The following is an 18,126-nucleotide window of genomic DNA, read 5'->3' as shown; positions in this document are numbered from 1 at the left end:
GAAAAGGAAAAAAGAGGAAGTACAGAGCATACCTGTATACTCAGTACTCCATAACACAAGAGGAAAATCAAACCTGGCAGGAGAAACTACAGTGAGTCCTATTTCGCAACAAGAGGCCAATAAATGGAATTGGATGACCACAGCCCTAAATGTTAAAAATACGGAATGACCAGCCATAAAGGGCAAGAGCACCACCAGGAGTAATATAAGATTTTTATCTTGGAACATCACGGGTGCCAAAAAAGAATTAGAGGAAGACACAGCCCCAGCCTATTGGGAGTACTATGACATCATCACCTTGCAAGAAACATGGATGATGGAGTGTAAGGAGGTACCCAATTATACACTTCACCAAGTAAAGGCTATCAGAATACACAATTATGGAAGGCCGGAGGGCGGTTTGGCAACCTACATCTCAACTGCGCTAAATATCCGCACAGAGCAATTATCAAGTACGACACATGATCTACAAGTAATAAAAATGGAACAGGGTAAAAAAAAAAATAATACAACAGTTATTCTAATAAACCTCTACATGCACCCAAATGCAAGGGGAAAAAAAGGTACAAATAGAAACATTAACGTCACTAGTCGCCTCGATCAGATTCGATAATCCAGAATGGGAAATCATAATAACTGGGGATTTTAATTCACATTTAATCCATAGACCAGAAGATGATGATCAGCTGTCAGTCGACAACAAGCGATGGGCCGTTCCGCCACAAGCACATGCATTAACGAAGAGACAGGACCTAAAGGGGCAACAGCTGGTCCAGACACTAGAACATCTAGGCCTGCAAGTCCTAAACGGTAGAACAAAAGAGGACAACCCTCCACGGTGGACGTATCAAGGTATTCACGGGCAGTCAATTCTAGACTATACTATAATAACACTTCCCTTACTAGAGTGCATGACGAAATATAAGATTAAATATTCCACCCGAAGCGATCATGCATATCAAGTATTTGAACTGGAATTAGGTTATAACAAGCTTTGTGCTGCCCCTGCAGATCTGGGTCAGTTGACCACAACAAATCTCAAAAGAATTCGGTGGTCAACAGATACCCTACCTGAACTACTAATACTGGCTAAAGAAATAGTCGAAGCCAAGAATACAACAGGCAAAAATACAGTAGAATGCTGGTCTATCTTCACCAAAACGCTATTGCTTAAGGCTCAAAAAATCAATTTCGCACAGTCCAGGAAGCCTAAAAACAAAACTAATATGTCCAGGACAGCATACTGGTTAAGAAAAGAATTAAGAAAGATAGTAAGGAAAAATAACACACAGAAAGCCCCCAAACAGTCATGGCAGGATATAAAGACCACCAAAAGGCAGTAAAATTCAAATTTGGAAAGCCTATGGACAAAATTACTCTACAGCACCAAACAAGCAAACAACAGGCTATTCTGGGAACAAGTTAACCAATTGATACGATCAAAAAAAGTGATAAACAGCGCATCGGTATCAGAGAACACATGGGTATCCCATTTAACAAAAATATTTGAGGATGATACAAGATCCGTGAATCAGCCAATCACTCTGACTACCAAGGCCTTAATTGCAGTACCCACTGGGAAGAATCTGGCAGGATCATTCGACCAAGGAACGATTATAACCCAGGAAAGTCAGTGCTACCCAGTAGAAGACATTGCTAGAATAATAAAAAAGGGACGCAATGATGGCGCCCCTGGTCCAAATGGCATTCCTCAGGCCCTTTTCAGGACGGATCCAGACTACTGGGCAAAATCACTATATGGTCTTTACAAGGAGATCACCATAACACACACCCTCCCCATAAGCTGGAAGGGGTCAATCATTAATCCAATTCACAAGGGTGGCGACCGGGCAGATCGAGCAAACTACCGGTTAATTGCATTAATGGACGTGGAAGCAAAATACTTTGCCACAATAATCCTGGAGGACCTGGTGAAATGGTCTACAACAAATGGCCTGATTCCTGTAAACCAAACGGGATTTCGTAAAGATTGTGGCACCACTACAAATATTCTAGCTCTTGCAACGATCACAGATAAATGCAAACATCTGCAACGACCGCTACACGCGTGTTTCATAGACTTCAAATCGGCATTTGATCGAGTGAATCGTGGGCTACTATGGACCAAACTACATAACCTGGGGCTTGCGGAAAGAATATTACTCCCTATTATAGAACCCTACACAAATACATGGGTCCGTGTAAAATTGGCGGATTGTACCAAATTAACAAAAAAAATACCAACTAACATCGGACTAAAACAAGGTTGTGCATTAGCCCCCCATTTATTCAATCTCTTTATGGCTGACCTCTCACCTTGATTGGATCAAGCTAATGCTCATCCACCACGTCTGGGAAAACTGCCCATGACGCATCTCTCCTATGTAGATGATATTGTGTTGCTTAGCCTGACCCGTGTAGGCCTTCTAAGAGCACTCAATAAACTTTTGCTGTTTGCCAACATTAACGCACTGGAGATCAACGAGACTAAAACAAAAACCATGTCATTCACAAACTGCTCATGACATCAGTATCAATTTAAATTAGGAGAAAAACGCCTTGAAATAGTAAAAACCTATAAATACCTAGGGGTTTATATTGACAAAAGTCTGAATTTACAATCCCAAATTCAATATCTCGGAAAAAAAGGAAATGGAAATATTTACGCCTTTTGCGCTGTCGCGAAGAAACTATATGGTCCGTCATTACGTCTCTAATATCTGTGATGGCCGCAAAACTTCTACCATCAATCACGTATGGAAGCATAGCGTTAAACGGGAAAGATGTTAAAATCTTAGACTCATTACAAGCAAAGGCATACAAAAAAGCTTTCAGACTACCCCAGTCAGCAGCCCCGGCACAGGTCCGACTTGAATTTGGCCTCATTAAGCAGGATATCGGAAGAAAATATGCAGCAATCAAAACATGGTACAAACTATGGCAGAATCGATCCAACCTGCTAAATGAAGCCCTGTGGCAAGCCCAGGAGGATCCAAATTCAAGCTACTGTAACTATTTAAAAAGGGCATTAGATGAGACAAAGACAAAAGAGCTATGGTCAAAGAACCCGTCATTCCAAATTTCCCGTAGTTTAGCTAACAAGGGGGCAAAACTACAATCATTATTGGCAGACAAAGCCACCTTATCAAAAAGATCGCACAGATGGATGGTTCTCCAATCATACACAACACTGCGACCGGTGGAATACCTTGGCGCAACATACTCGGCGCACTTGAAACTCAAATTAATGGCAACAAGATTTGGGGTACTGCCAACCCTAGCTGAGCAACCGTTGTGGAAATATAGTGGCATCAAATCTTGTGGTTTATGTGGGGACGCCTGGCAAGATATCATCCATCTAATATGCGTCTGTCCTAATCTAAAAATGGAACACACGCGATTACTGAAAAAAGCATTCAATGTCAGAGGTATTCGAACGTGTAGAGGCGCAATAATTAAAGGACTTAGTACGACTGACCCTCAGCTGACTTGTAAAATAATGAAATTCTTATTGTATTATGAGACACATTTTAAATTGGCATCATGAGAAGGACACTGCTGTCGTTTTATTGGAATTACTGAATTATATCATTCTTTAAAAAATATATATTTTATAATGACATATTAGTATTATGATATTGTTATGGTTTTAATTAACTGAAACAATAAAGATTCATTTACTGCTTCCCATTCCTCCAAATCCTCTGTCAAACGATTATCCCTCCTTGAGCTCCTCACATGTTGCTCATCTACTACCATCAATTCAAGTAGATCTTTCTTCTGAGCCACGTTTCATGTGTGTGGGTGTGCCCTTGTGGATGTCCAATGGAAATCGATTGTGCACTTAGTCAAGACCGTACCAAGAGCTGCCATATATGTTTTAATTTTTTAGGAGCGAATGGTAGGAAGGATAACTATCAAGCATTGTGTCATTGAGTGCACCGGTAGGCTGCCCCTGATAGTCTGTAAGCATTCCACCACCAATTCCCAGAATGGTACCACCCGGGGCAGCACCAAATCATGTGAAAAAAGTGAGCCCTCAGCCTATTGCACCTTGGACACGCTGAGGACCTGCATTTTAGCTAATTTGCTCAGGGGTGAAATAGATTAAGCATAAGGAGAAAGTGAAATTGAATACGCTTAAAGTGAACATTAGGGGAAATGGTTTTTCACGTTCCTTTGCCCAGTTTGCATCTGACTGTGCAAAGTCAGAAAAGAAAGGAGAAATAAAAACATTTCTCATGTTAACTCCTCCTTTGAAGTGGCGTCAACGTTTGGCGCAAAACCCTGTCTACAATTCTTTGTAGATAGGGTTCTGCATCAAAAGGCATGGGTGGTTGCATGGGAACGCCCTCGTACCAGCCATGTAACGTCCCCTTGGTGCCAAGTGATGCAAAGCAGTGCTTCATGCTGCTTTGCGCTACTTTTAGGGTACTTTCCAGCGCAAAACAAGTTTTGCACTGGAAAGTAAATTTCCTCCTAAAATTTTGTGCTAGTTACCGTCACTTTTATGATGCAAACCCAGCGCAAAAAGTTGTAAAATCTACCCCTCTGTGATACCTCAACTGCTGAGTCAACAGTTTATTTTATTTATTTATATGATTTTTAATGCGCAGCTAATACCCAAGGGTGTCTAGGCGCAGTACCCTGGTACTGCTTGTTTCCAATAGATACAGTGAACATAGACTCTTCACAAGTATTGGAGTGGACTAACTTCTGTTTGTTTCCCTATCCAATGCAATATTCAAATCTGATATCCAACCATGAATGATCTGGTCCTCTCTGATCAAAGATTATGACCTTAATGCTCAAACTGTTCTCCTGTCTTCTCATGCTGTTCTCTTTGCAGTGGCTTAAAGTGAAGCCATTGTGGAGAAACAAATTTGCTTTGTGACCTATCTTGTTAGTTTGCCCTCCTTTTTTAGGCTGCTCCTGGTAACCTCGTACTTCCTCTTGGTAGTAAACCACAAGTGCATAAATTCCATTTTACAAATATTTCCAAATTACAAATGTTTTATACACCCCATTAGCAATTAGTCATAATTGTTAGTTACTATGGGTCATATGCATCAAGCATTTTCTGCGTTCGCAAATGAGCTGATTTGCAGATGTATCAAACCCTAATTTGCGGTTCTGTAAACTGTTACCTAATCACAAAAGGGTTTTGTGATTCGGTATTTAGAGGGAGAGGTGTGGCGCCGCGGCCAGGGTGACTGATGCTGGAATCTGGGGATCACGGTTCGATCCCCTACGCCGGCAGCATATTAGCCCAGCACCAATTAACTCTGGGCAATAGCTTGCTTAATCTTCCTGATGGCCCCCAGCGCCTGGAGACCCTTACGGGTGATTGTTCGCACTTTACAAATGTGGATTATTAATTTTATTATTTGGAAGGGGCGTGAATGCTAATGATATGCAGGAATGTTTTTTGACCATGAATTCAGTCGCAAAAAATTTGCATATTACCACCTACTTAGGTGGTAACCTATTCACAAATGAGAAGGGGTCCCTGACGGACCCATTCCCCTTTGTGAATAGTTCTGAAAGCATTTTTAAGAGCAGGCAGTGGTCCCACGGACCTTCAACAGCAAATAGACTGCAAAGGTATCTAAAATACTACTAGGAAGAAACTGACTGCCAAGTGCAATTCATTGACTTTCTCGTCAAGGTGAAGTTGCTAGCAAATACACCATGATACAGTGAAGGAGATCTCTCCACTAAAGCACTGTGTTTCAAAGAAGCCAACTTGGGTAAGGCACATGAAGCCTCTATCATGTTTTTGGGTAGGAATCTTAAATCATTTAATTTCCATTGTTATGCCGGCAATATTACATGCATAAAATGTTCTTTCTGGCAGTATGATGGGTTGCCACCAGCTATTTGAAATGAAATGGGCAGGAAATAGGGGAAAATCCCTTAAACCCAATTTTAGCAAAATCCGGGCATTTCTGAACACCATCCATCTCAATTTAGCACCGAAGAAAAAAACGAAAAAGTAATCTCTTATTGGAAATAAGGTGCTAGTTCTTTAGCGAAGCGCAAACTAGGAGGGAGTTTCCCCAAGAGCACCTGGAACTGGTGGTGAGTGAAAGAAGCTACATTGATCAAAGACGGGAAGCCATTCCAGACCAGAACGCCAAGTGCAGAGGAGTGAAGTATTCAAGTAAATAAACTTAATTATGGGACGTGGTACAAAATAAGAGAAACACTGTTGAGAAGCTGAATTTTAGCTACAAGGCCTTGTGTGTTGATACAACCCTATGCCCAAAGTTGGTCTAGAACAAATAAATATGTGACAGCTGAAAGAGAACCGAGGCTGTAATGAAAACAGAGCACATAGCGGCTGATAATCCCCATTCCAGTCATAGCTGTGGGTGAGTCGGGGTGGGGGGAGTACCATAAGATTGCATGTGGAACCCCGACAGTTCAATGAAAAATGAAGAATTACTAGACCAGGTTAGCGTTCATCTCCTGCAATATTTTCGCCCCACAATCACCTGTCTTTTGCTTAGTGGAGTCACCAGGTAAAATGCACCAGCCCTGAAGGCTTCCCACAGGACTTTTATGTCCAATGGTGCTGGGTATTCCTACTACTGAACCCATCAGAACTAACAGAGCAATTGTAATAAGGTTGTAAGGTATAGAAACTCGGTCCTGAAGATCACGTTAAGTCAAGTCATCCGCCTGACCTCATCTTACCTTCAGTAAACCTAATGAGCTTCAAATTCAGTCAAATTCTGTCTAGCTTCCAAAGGATAGTCCCAAGGTGGTGACCATAAAATAGTGCTAAACATTCACCCAAAAACATTTTGTTATCACACTTGCACTTTCTAAGAGCAGCTGGGTTTTAAAAAGCCAAAGAAAAAATAATGTCACAGGCCATGCAGCCCTCTAATAGATAGTCCATACCACACAACCAAAACCTACATTGCCCAAGAGCCAACATTAAAGAGAGTCAAATAAATCATATTTTTCTTTAAGGATAGGAATCTGAATGCTTGCATAGAAATGAATCAATAATCTGCAAAAAAAAATACTATTGTTTTTCTTTTCTGCATATCTTGTATTATTTAAATATGCCTTCACATATTTTACAATTATTTTATATGAATACTAAAGGTTTATGTCTAATCAGGTATGAACAAGCTTATACATAAAACTTGGTTGTAACATTGAGATAGGCATATAGGTACAAAATGGTGCCAGGAAGCATGTTGGTTTATAGCTTGTTTTCTATAAAATCTAATGGTGAATGCATATATATCAGTAAATGTATTTCAAACAGTAAGTGCAGTGCCCCCATGTCAGAAACCAGCATAACAACTCTAAGGGGCCCATTAGGATGGCGGGCGGATCGCTCTTGCCGGGCCAGCGGTAGCCAATGCTGGCACAAAGGGGGGATCTGCCCGCCATCCATGCATGATTGACCCCCTGCAATATTAGTATGGCTGGGGGTACGCCGTGGACGGAAAGACCACCCCCCACATTTCCGCAGGTTGCCGAGTCGACCAGGCGGAAAAGGGGAATAATATGGTGGAGGTGTCTGCAAGACAACGCCATCCACTTTATGATGCAGGCAGAGATTGGCCTTTCTGCTGCCGCGTTGCCGTCATGGAAAGGCAGGTGGTTCTTGCTGTCGGGGGCCTGTTGCGGGCTCCCAGATTGTTGGGGGTGTGGGGTGCACATGGGGGGTACCTATGGTACACCCCACTCATTGCAATGCACTACGTGGCAGGCACCACATGGTGCCTGCCATGTGCATGGCAATGCTGTGCACAGACCTTTTAAGTTGCGAGTGGGTCTGCAGCCAGCAGATCCACCCGCAATGTAAAAGGCCCAGGATGCGCCCGCCAACGTGGCGGGCACATCCTAATTCACATGGCGGGACTGCCGCAACATCGGCGGTCAGTCCCTGACTCGCTTGAGAAAGTCCGCCCGCCATCGTAATAGGCCCCGTAATTTTCACATTCATTATGCAGTGAAGATACAAAGAGGTGTCAGCCCACCCCGTCCTGAAGAATTAGACTGGACATCTTGCTGAACTGGGCTCCCATTTTTTTTTTTACCGAATGTTGTTTACAGTTTAATTTCTGTTGTAACTCCCTGATAAGAGAATATGCCAGTGGGACAATTTGACTCAGAGAATCATTTTCATGACTGCAGAACATGAGTAAATGACATATATGGGGTTGCCTAGAGATTTTACATTTCTATTGCTAATCCTAGACCCTCAAATAATAAGATGTTAAAGATTCATGTTGATTCAGGTAGGCATTGTCCTAGTTTATTTGCATGTACGGTTGACTAGTGGTGCCAATACACACCATGTATCAGTTATGATTCTCATGAGTATCACTTGATCAGATATGTTTATACTTTGATTGTGTTGACATCTGAACTCAGAGCTGTAAATAAACTTAGCTAATCATAAACTTTTCTAATTCCACTTACATTGATGAATCCTCAGATAGTTAGTGGGCATCCCTTATCATCTGTAACTGATTGAATGGCAAAGAGGTCTCTTATTCTCACCAGCTTCCCTCTTACACAATCATTTTAATGAATCGGGAAATGTACTCAGTATATTCTAGGTGTTGAGTCAAAAACCTGCAGGGCAGAAGCTTGTCTGGGTGGGTTCATTTCCATATGTTCATTACTGTCTTTGAGTTATCTATTACCATGTTATGTAAGACCAACATATCCTGCATCACAAAGAGAGGTTGAAAGGAAGGTTTTTTGGGAAATAAAATATTCATTGTTTTTCTATACAAAATGAGGTTGCCAATGTTTGTGAGATTGGCTGGAAAATTAAGGTAGTGGACCATGGTTTTGACAATGCTCTTCTCCTGTATAGTTTTGAGAAAAGGCATTTTTCACTGCATTTCTGCTTTAAGAAAGTCAACATGCAAGCTTGACAATTAGTTTTGAAGAGCACAGTTGTTGGTTCATTTACAGGTGCAAAATCGTAGTATTCATGCATTTTAAGAGCTGTTCTTCCAAGTAAAATGATTGTGAATCTCTTGTCTCGTCTAGATGCTTCAGCTTTAGTAGAACCTCAGACTTGTGTACAAATGCTTGCCTGTGTGACTGTGTTTTGTTCTCCTTATAGATGGAGGAGATCAAATTAAAAGACAGAACAGTCTACGTGCTGGAAAGAGAGTTAGGGGTTCAAGCCGGGCATGCTCAAAGACTTCAGCTCCAAAAGGAAGCTTTAGATGAACAGCTTTCCCAGGTCAAAGAATCTGAGCGGCATCTGAGTAGCCCCAAACGGGAACTTCCCTTTGCAAGTGGTGCAGGAGACACTTCAGATCACTCAGGAAGCCCTGTAAGCACTTTCACCTGGTATTCAACTTAAAAGCCACAAACGTTTGATGAGTGTGCAAGCAGGAGCTTTCCCTGAGCAGAATCTGGAAAATGGCACACATGCCTTTGGTTGCATTTCAACCATACTGATTGTTATTTTCAAATTTACCAATACAAAGCGTTGTCTTGTTTTGTTTTGATGGTAGGGTGAAAACGGCATAATATTAAAACACTACTATTGTTTTACTTCGCTTTGGCAAAGACTCTCTGCTTACAAATATTAAGACATTTTATAAACAGTAGTTGATGTGTATGGTCTAGGGTCCAAATGATAATAGCAATTTAAAAAGTGTATTTGTGAACATCTAATAAAGTACATTTTGAGTGCAATGAAGTGGTCAAGCGCCATTATTGCACATTAGTGGAGTACTGCTTGAACTTGTCTTTTTACTTCACATTGTATATGCTAAGTGCTTTCAATATATTGATCTAAGTGCTTCTCATTGATTTAAGTTTAAATACTTTTGCCATAGTATCCTTCAATACTCTATAATGTTAAATCCCAAATCTGTTGGAAATTACATTTTTATAATATAAAACTGACATTAAATTTTATTGTCAGATTTGTACCTTATTTTTGATTTTTTTGTTATTTTGGTTCCATCAAGATTGCCTTTGAAGAGGGACTTGAATGAGTTTTATTTTTGCCTTAGAGATTAATACAATCTGCACACTTTAAAAGAAGCCTCTCCTGCACCTTTTAATTGTGGAATCCCAAAAATGGCTTGATAGCTATAGGATCAAAATTATTAATTTGTTTCTTTCATTATAGTTTGAGATTTCTTCTGGAAGAAACTATGAAGATTTTACCGCCCTATCTTACATCCCCCATGAAATCTCATGTAAAACTCCAATTAATGAGATTCAGTTTTGGCTTAATTCCGCTGAAGGCATATAAGTTCGGCCAAGGATATAAGAAAGAAGCTGCCTCCCAATGCCGCTTCTGAAATCAGGAAGAGAAAAATCTCATTCACATTTTGTGCATTTGTAAACGTTTACAAGCCCAAAGAATTTTTTGGCTTCGCCCAACTTGGGTCTTTCTTAACATCAGGACATGCCATGAAGCACTCGATGTATGTATGAGGGGCGATTCACCTCAGATGGCGACGCGTTTTGTAAAGTTTATCACAGAAATTAATTAATTGATCTTACCATCTCACCAAGACTGAGTTTTAGTCCCCCTAAGTGACACTTCTTTTTTTTTTCCTTTTTTTTTTATCTCACAAATTCACTGACTTTTTAACAGATCTGAAAATTGTCTTTTTTAACGGCCAATTATGAGTGTGTATATTGCAATGGTTTTAATTAATTGTGCAAATAAATTTTACTTACTTACTTATAACGATAAGCTAGTGTAGTCAATATTTATAAGAAAAACATTCTTAATCAAAATGACGTACTTTGAGTGAAGAGTTAAAATGATTTTCATTACTGTGCACTTTATCTCAGGATAAAGGTTAACAAAATCTAAGGGGATTTTCCACATCAAAGCACTTAGAATGAAGGTACATATTTTAAAAAGTCAATTCAAAGGTAGCATCTTGCAGCTGGAACATTGTTTTGTTTGACTACTTTACTACAATGTAGTAGGTATAACATTCATACACTGTTCTGTTAATTTCGTTCTTAATAGTAGAGCATTTAGAAGATGATCATTTTGTTGCTAAAAGAGAATGACACCCATGTGCATTATTTTGAGTATCACTGCTTTTGAGAAAGTCAAAACAGAAAGCTACTTACAGATTTACAATGTGAAGTTCTCAGAACAGCTTTGTCCATCCTAACGTTGCATAATTGAGATGTATGTTATCCATTTCTATTTTACATTGAATTTATTTGTTACGTTTGTTTCATCCCATCTCTTGGTTATATCCTCCCGTTTGCTGTGTTTTCATTGAATTCAGCTTCCAGAATCTTCATGTGGGCAAGGGTTTTCTAAATAGTAGGGGGGCTTTTCTGATGCATGACTGTTGTGTTTGAATATTTCTGATGTACAGTTATTTGCAGTTGATTTTTGTTTTAGGAACAGCAGTTAGATGAAAAAGATGCACGTCGCTTCCAACTAAAAATTGCTGAACTGAGCGCAATCATCAGAAAACTGGAAGATCGCAATGCCCTTCTCTCTGAGGAAAGGAACGAACTTGTAAGTGCAGAAACTTAAATGATCAATGTTTATTTTAGAGTAAAAGTCTTTCAAAAATGATATTTGTTAAATATTTGATTTGTGTGCATTTTTAATGAATACCACCTGCCTTTAGCAGAATAAAAAATTAAATATTTAGTGAGATAAAGGGAACAATTTGCAAAGGAAATTCTCAGATCCATAGTTCATTACTCCTGCAGCAAGGAGTAACTTACACTATTGTAAGGCACACTGCATTTAGAAAAGAGTACTGGCATAAGATATTAGGTTTCATTAGATTGTCAGATGCTTGCTGTACATCTAATTAACTGTAACTGTTTCAATGTTTATGAACTATTTGAATGTGCAGTTCCCCTTCTAATCTGCCCACTTCAGTTACAACTGAGAGATCCAGACAAAACGTGATCAGAAATGTGGAAAGAAGAAGCAATCCCTCTAGTTTTCACTCAGGGGATTAGAGGAAGAATGGAGAAAAATAAGTTTAAGTTAGAACAGAAGATGAGTGAAAAATATCCTAGATTTTCTAACGAAGCAACTGTTAAGAGTTTGGTAACAGATGCAACCTTGGCTTTTAAGTAAGTCCAATGAATCTAAGACTTTTCCTTATGGAAGTGGCAAGTTATGTCTATTTAGTAAATGATGTTTCCCTAATACTTTCCTTAAGGAGGTGTAACTTAAGAACAGGCAAGGAAAAAAAAAATATGAGAGTTGAAGCAGGTGTAACGTAAGAACAGACGAAGAAAAAAACATGGGGACATGTAATTATATGATATGTACTCCATGGAAACACGTTTTTTAAAATGTCATGCAATTCACCATGGGGCAACATGAATTTTTTTTACATAATTGCCTAATTCCCGAGTTTCAAACTGCCAAACATTTTTTATATTGAAAGCAAAACTTATTCCGGTATCATTCCTCGATATGCTTCACTTTGGGATTATCAACATTTTTCTTGAAAATCATTAGTTAACTCCAATGCCCAGGTCCTGTTCATATGGCTGAAATACACGTTGAGCTGTTTTAAAGAACCTAGGTGTTAAACATATGTGAGTAGTAGTCACAGATGTTCAAAATAAACATTGTAGTTAATTCAGCCATTGAGGTTCTCAAAGAATTCTCAGTCACCACCTCAGATGTGAATACCCTGCAGAAAAGTACTTTCGTGCATGGAGCTCTATCTATGAATCATTGAAAAAAACAAGAACCATCTTTGGTGAAAGGGTAAGTATGTAGATGCATATTTTCATAAATTCTAAATTATGTTATTGATATTGGGAAAATACTATTTGATTGTTACTATTATATTGAAACTACTACTTCTGGAAATGTATTGAGCGAATAATGCTTTATTGTAATGTTGAAACTAAATGCATGATGTTGGACCATCATTTTAGGAATCTTTATTGTAATGATATCATCTGCATTATCTTCTCTTTCAAAGTTGGCTCGTTCAAAAACATGCTTACATAAAGTTCCCTATCTTGATCTCAAGTTATGTTTTGTTCACTGTGTGAAGCATCTGTCCCTGAAATACATTGCCAAGTTATTAATGTTCAGAAACACCAAAGTATTACTTGTTTTAATTTGTATCCAAAATACCATTAAACTCTACATTCTCCATGCACCCAGCTGTTTTGCTGTGATAGTTTAACTCACCAATTGCTTTTGAGCAGAGCGTAGCGTAGAAAGGAGCAGATGATTTGAATGTAAGTTTTCTCAGGGCAAATAACTTGGAGTGTCTACTCTAATTACAAATTTCACCCTTAACATCATCTGTTAGATGTATCAATTTGGACGAAAGTGCTAGTCTAGCCATCGATTTATTTTAGAGGAAGAATCAAGCATACTGTACAGAAATTTACTTTTGTCTTTCTAAGACATTATCTCTGGAGAAAATTTGAGAGAGTTTCAACAACCACGGTTTGCAGTTAGATTTTGTTATCTAAATTGTTGTCTGCTGAGGTATTTGAAAGTACCCAATTAAGAAGTATGGCCCTTCTTTCTCATTTCTCCAGACTGAAAAGAAGCCAAACGGTATGTTATAACCTGGAAATGCCTTTTTTTGGGAGTCACATGTATATATAAATACAAAAAGATAAATTTGAAAAATAAGGAAAGCATTCAGGGTCATAAGGGTATTGCAAAAGTGTAAGATCTTAATGGTTTATTAAGTTATCTTAAGTAATGTTAATTGGTTATAATAGGGCTGTAAACAGTGCTGATGTGCTGAGTGAAAGAAGAGTAAAAACAGATTCCAATCATTTTCATGAGGTCATTACTCAATGTCGTAAAAATCCACAAACAAGGACATTTTTATAACTATTTGCAATGAGAACAGTTGACATTGTCAGATTTGGTTCAAAGACATCCTCCTTTAACTCTTGAAAGCAGTATTTTATGGAGGAAATGGGTCACAATGCCATGGACCTTAGTGAAAATGCACATCCATGCCTGTGAAGCAAAGGTGCTAGAAACTGAAAATAAACATTCAATAAAAGATGGAGAAAGCCTGCATCTTGTGAGGTTTTGAGGAACTAGGTGGGACGTAGATTTGAAAAGGAGAATATTCTGCATGTTGCTCTTTGATAGCTAGCAGTGATTCTTAGCAAATGCTTATTGCCTTAGGTATTAGAGGAAGGTTAGATGGTCACAGAATCAAAAGTCACTAACAACTCTAAAGCATTACTGTCCTGATAATGCATTGAGCAACACCCACCAACTGACATCAAGCACAGGTGTAAACATGGACTCTGTGCTCATATTAGGACAAATCCAAAACTGCAAATATTAAGGTCCAGATGAACTATTATTTGACATGAAGCAGCACCCAAAGTTGATGCACTACCTTGCTTCAATTGGAAAGCAAACAAATGCACAATGTCTACTAAGTTATGGTCCATTTTTCTCTTCCCCAGCACTGGTGTTGTGTCATAGTGCAAGGGTGGGTGCATTCTCTAAATCATATATTTTGTAATGGAAAGGGAGCATTCCAGTTATAAGCTATCATTTCAGACCATTCCCACTTTGTATGTGTGCTGCAAAATGCAGCACAGATGCACTATTTGAAAATATGGAGAAATAGAAACAATTCTCCTTGTTATGCCTGCTTCGAGGAGGCGTTATGTTTTTGCACAAATACCTGTCTAGGAATGCCCTTAGATAAGGCTTTGATTGCAACCCATGGGTGGTTGCTTGGAAACCCTCATTTCCCACCTATGAGATGGTCCCTTGATGCAAAGTAGAGCAAAATAACGCAGAGCGCAACTGTGTGTTACTTTAGGGAGCTGATATTGTTGTATTGTAAATCCCACCTCAACATTTTGCGTTGGGAAATTGGTAGTACCACTGGGACTGAGGCTTAGGCAGGGACATTCAGCAGCATTGCTGTGCTGATTTAACTGGATAAAGACAGTTAGATAATTGACTGGATACAGGCAATTCAAATAAGGCCTTTCAAATAAAGTCTGTTTAAAACTGGATGTACCATTCTCAAGACAAAGCCTTTTTAATGAAGTAGTTTATGTTTGAGCTACATTGGGTACAGAAAAGACCAGCCTTTTTTTTTCTTTCTTGTGCGTTTTCTTTACCAGCCAGGCAATGTACTGGTTCCCAGTGCGGTCCTGTGTGTCTGAAGTGGTTATTTTCTTGGTCAAATATGTTGGGATATTGTTTTTTAAAAATTATCTTCCAGGTGATTCATATAGTTTTGAATATGATGCAGGCCTACAGAGGTAGCAAATCCAATTCCTTAGGTGTTCAGGTGACATGGGCAACTTTTTTCAAGCCCTTGTTGAGGCATTCCACTAAAATACGATGACTTAAAAAAAAGCACCAGAATGGTGTCGGATAGACTATTGCAAGCAGGATGGCCGCTGTATTTTTCATGTGTAAGAAAATCAAAACTTGCCTGTTATTCTCATATCACATCAGAAAGAAGGGTTGGATTTGTAACTGTCCTTTTGTTGGTAAGAGCTTTGAGGATTTTTTTAATTCAGTTTGACTTTCTAGAAGGAGAATTTTCTTCGATTGTCTTTCCAGCTCTGCATTTTAGTTTATCATTTTACGACTATAAGATAACTTGTTATTGGTGTGATTTGGCGATTGATACTCTGTTGCTTTGGTAGGAACATTGATGCCTAAGGGAGGATAGAGGTTATTGTTTTTGGAAAAAAGGTGAGAGACAATGGAAGATTTTGAGATGCTAACACGCCTTCTAAACTGGCTGTCTGCATATATTTATGCTTCAGCTGAGATCAGCCTTAAACTATGAGTAGAGTGCTTTGTCTATGATACCCTTGTGGCAGTTGGAGATAAACAATACTTCACGTTGATGCCAATTCCACAACGACAAGGCCCAGTTATTGGTTTAGAGGTCTTGAGTCAATCTAGTTCAGATGAAGGAAAACGAGGCCCAGGATAGGTACCCAATACCTTTCACTTTCAGAACATTTTAAATTGATTCGGCGCAGAGAAAGATACGAAAAATTACTCAGTGACATTAGTTTAACGAACTGGATGGATATAAAAAAAGACAAAACACAAAAATCTAGGGGGCATTTTACCGAGACGTGCGTTAGAAAACGCACAACGCACATTCCGGTATCGCCGGCTATCGCCGGATTTCATCGCCTTTTTAGCGCACAATTATCAATGCGCATCAGGGAGGTGAATAGAAATCCAGCGAAAGTTGTTTTCATGCGCTAATGTGGGCCTTGATAATATGGGGGGTGGATTCAGCTTTATGATCCACACCCCCATGTTAACAATGCCTAACGCCTGGTCAGAGCAGGCGTTGGGAGACCTGCGATAAATGAGTTTATCGAAGGTCTTTTCCTCCCATCGCCTTCCTTGGTGATAGGTTGTTCCCACCTCCAACCACATTTTTCATGTGGTTGGACGTGGGAACGCCCACTTTGCATGTCATTAGCGATGTTTATCGCCGACATGCAAAGTGGGCTTGGGCCAGGCTTTAAAGTGCCCTTGTTAATAGGGCTCTAGCAGTATCGCCGCTTTCTCTGCACAATTCGCTGAGAAAGCGGCAATACTAGCCCTTGGTAATATGCCCCTTGATCTCAAAATCTGCAGTGTCCCTGATATAAGAGGAGTTATGAGACATGCATTATGCTAGGTAGTACAGAAACAGTGTAAGCTAGATTACATGAAATCAAATTGCCTGCCAATATTCAGTGGCTTTTAGTCTTTCACGTTTCTTTCAACTGGTCTTTTTTCAGACACATGCATACAAGGCACAAAGTGAAATTAGCTCTTTGAGGAAAGAGCAACTCGTTGTAAGATGCTATTTGAATTTGTTAATATCCCACTTCTCATCTACATAATTTCTGTTAATTATCATGATCCATTGCTGCTTTGACAGTTGGAATACTCCATCCTTCTGAAACTGATAATGAGTCCTATTTAAAAAATGGTAATGGATTTAAGCAATGGGGTTCATACATGCATAATTTAAAAAGCAATGCAGAGTCAGACAGATTAGTAAAAATATTAAATTTGCTTGCAAGAGAATGCAACGTGATATTCCTTTAAACCCTCAGGACTTATATTTGGTGTGCTGACAGTCGACTAGTGAGTGTGGGCTCTTCTGCCATGCTTTGGGTGCAAGTCTTGAATTGGGCCAAGCAGTCTCTGCACAGTCAGACATAAGCCACAAAAGTATCTCAGGGGCTGGCTATAGTAGAGTGCCATTTTGGCGTGCACCAATCCAAAACCAAGGTGAGAGGAACACCTTCAGAAGACTGCCTCCCTGCCACCGACCACAATTGCTCCCTGTGACTACATGGTCCACTCTGAAAGTAAGTATTGCATGCAAGTACATGAGAGTAGGGACCGCGGTAGAAGGTTGTGGAGATTTTAGAACTCCCAAGTTTCAGAGAACAATATTTGACCAATGTAAAACATTGAGCCAATCACAGTAGATAGTGGTTTTCGTACTGTTTAACACCCTGATGTTTGTGACACACCACACAGGCAGTAGTTTCAAATAGTTTAAAGGATTCAAGGAATTTCTACACCATTCACTAGCTCAAGAGGGACCAGAGATGCTTAGTGTGCATTGTGTAGTTTTGTAATTGTATGTGTTGCATTTTGCTGTGTGTGACTTAAAGTATTTTTTATTTTTCCAAAGTAAAAGCACCGACTTAATTTTCCTTATTATTATTAGAACTGTGTTGGCTGAGTTCTCTGTGTAAGCCTTAGAACTACTCTGCCTCACTAGCATGAGGATCAAGTCCAAAATGATAGTGAACCACTTCTTGTTCTCAGTAGGTTCAATAGTACAGTGGCACCTGGACACTGGATGTAAAATACTCCAGTTGTCACGTTTCGAACCTAATAGCTCCTGATAGTCCTGGGATCCCTCAAGCCTATTACTTGAATCAACTTGTAAGATTCTGGGCTAGAGTTTGATTCATCCACAAAGATAAGGTAGGTTCAACAATCTGCCAGCTAGGAAAATAAAAACCCTCCACTTCATGTCATACTTAACAGCAACATATATGGTCATTCCTTTCTAAAAATAATTCCATGACAAATAGGACTTTTTTTGATGTGTGCCAGTTGGAAGGAGGAAAGACAGTATTAAGCCAAATGTGTCACTTACT

At 39.4% G+C, this 18,126-nt stretch overlaps 1 protein-coding gene across 1 annotated transcript in view; it reads left to right on the top strand.

Annotated features, from left to right (window-relative positions):
* Positions 1 to 18,126, top strand: part of JAKMIP3 (Janus kinase and microtubule interacting protein 3) — a 776,485-nt gene that overhangs the window by 522,516 nt on the left and 235,843 nt on the right. Inside the window, exons 4-5 of the mRNA XM_086922542.1 lie at positions 9,110 to 9,325; positions 11,387 to 11,506. Of these exons, the coding sequence (XP_086778668.1) occupies positions 9,110 to 9,325; positions 11,387 to 11,506 (336 nt within the window). The remainder of the gene's footprint in view (positions 1 to 9,109; positions 9,326 to 11,386; positions 11,507 to 18,126) is intronic.

The sequence above is a fragment of the Lissotriton vulgaris genome, chromosome 5, assembly GCF_964263255.1.
Source record: "Lissotriton vulgaris chromosome 5, aLisVul1.2, whole genome shotgun sequence".
In the NCBI taxonomy this organism is placed as follows: domain Eukaryota; kingdom Metazoa; phylum Chordata; class Amphibia; order Caudata; family Salamandridae; genus Lissotriton; species Lissotriton vulgaris.
Note: the sequence above shows the minus strand (reverse complement) of the source record. Positions and strands in the feature narration are given on the sequence as shown.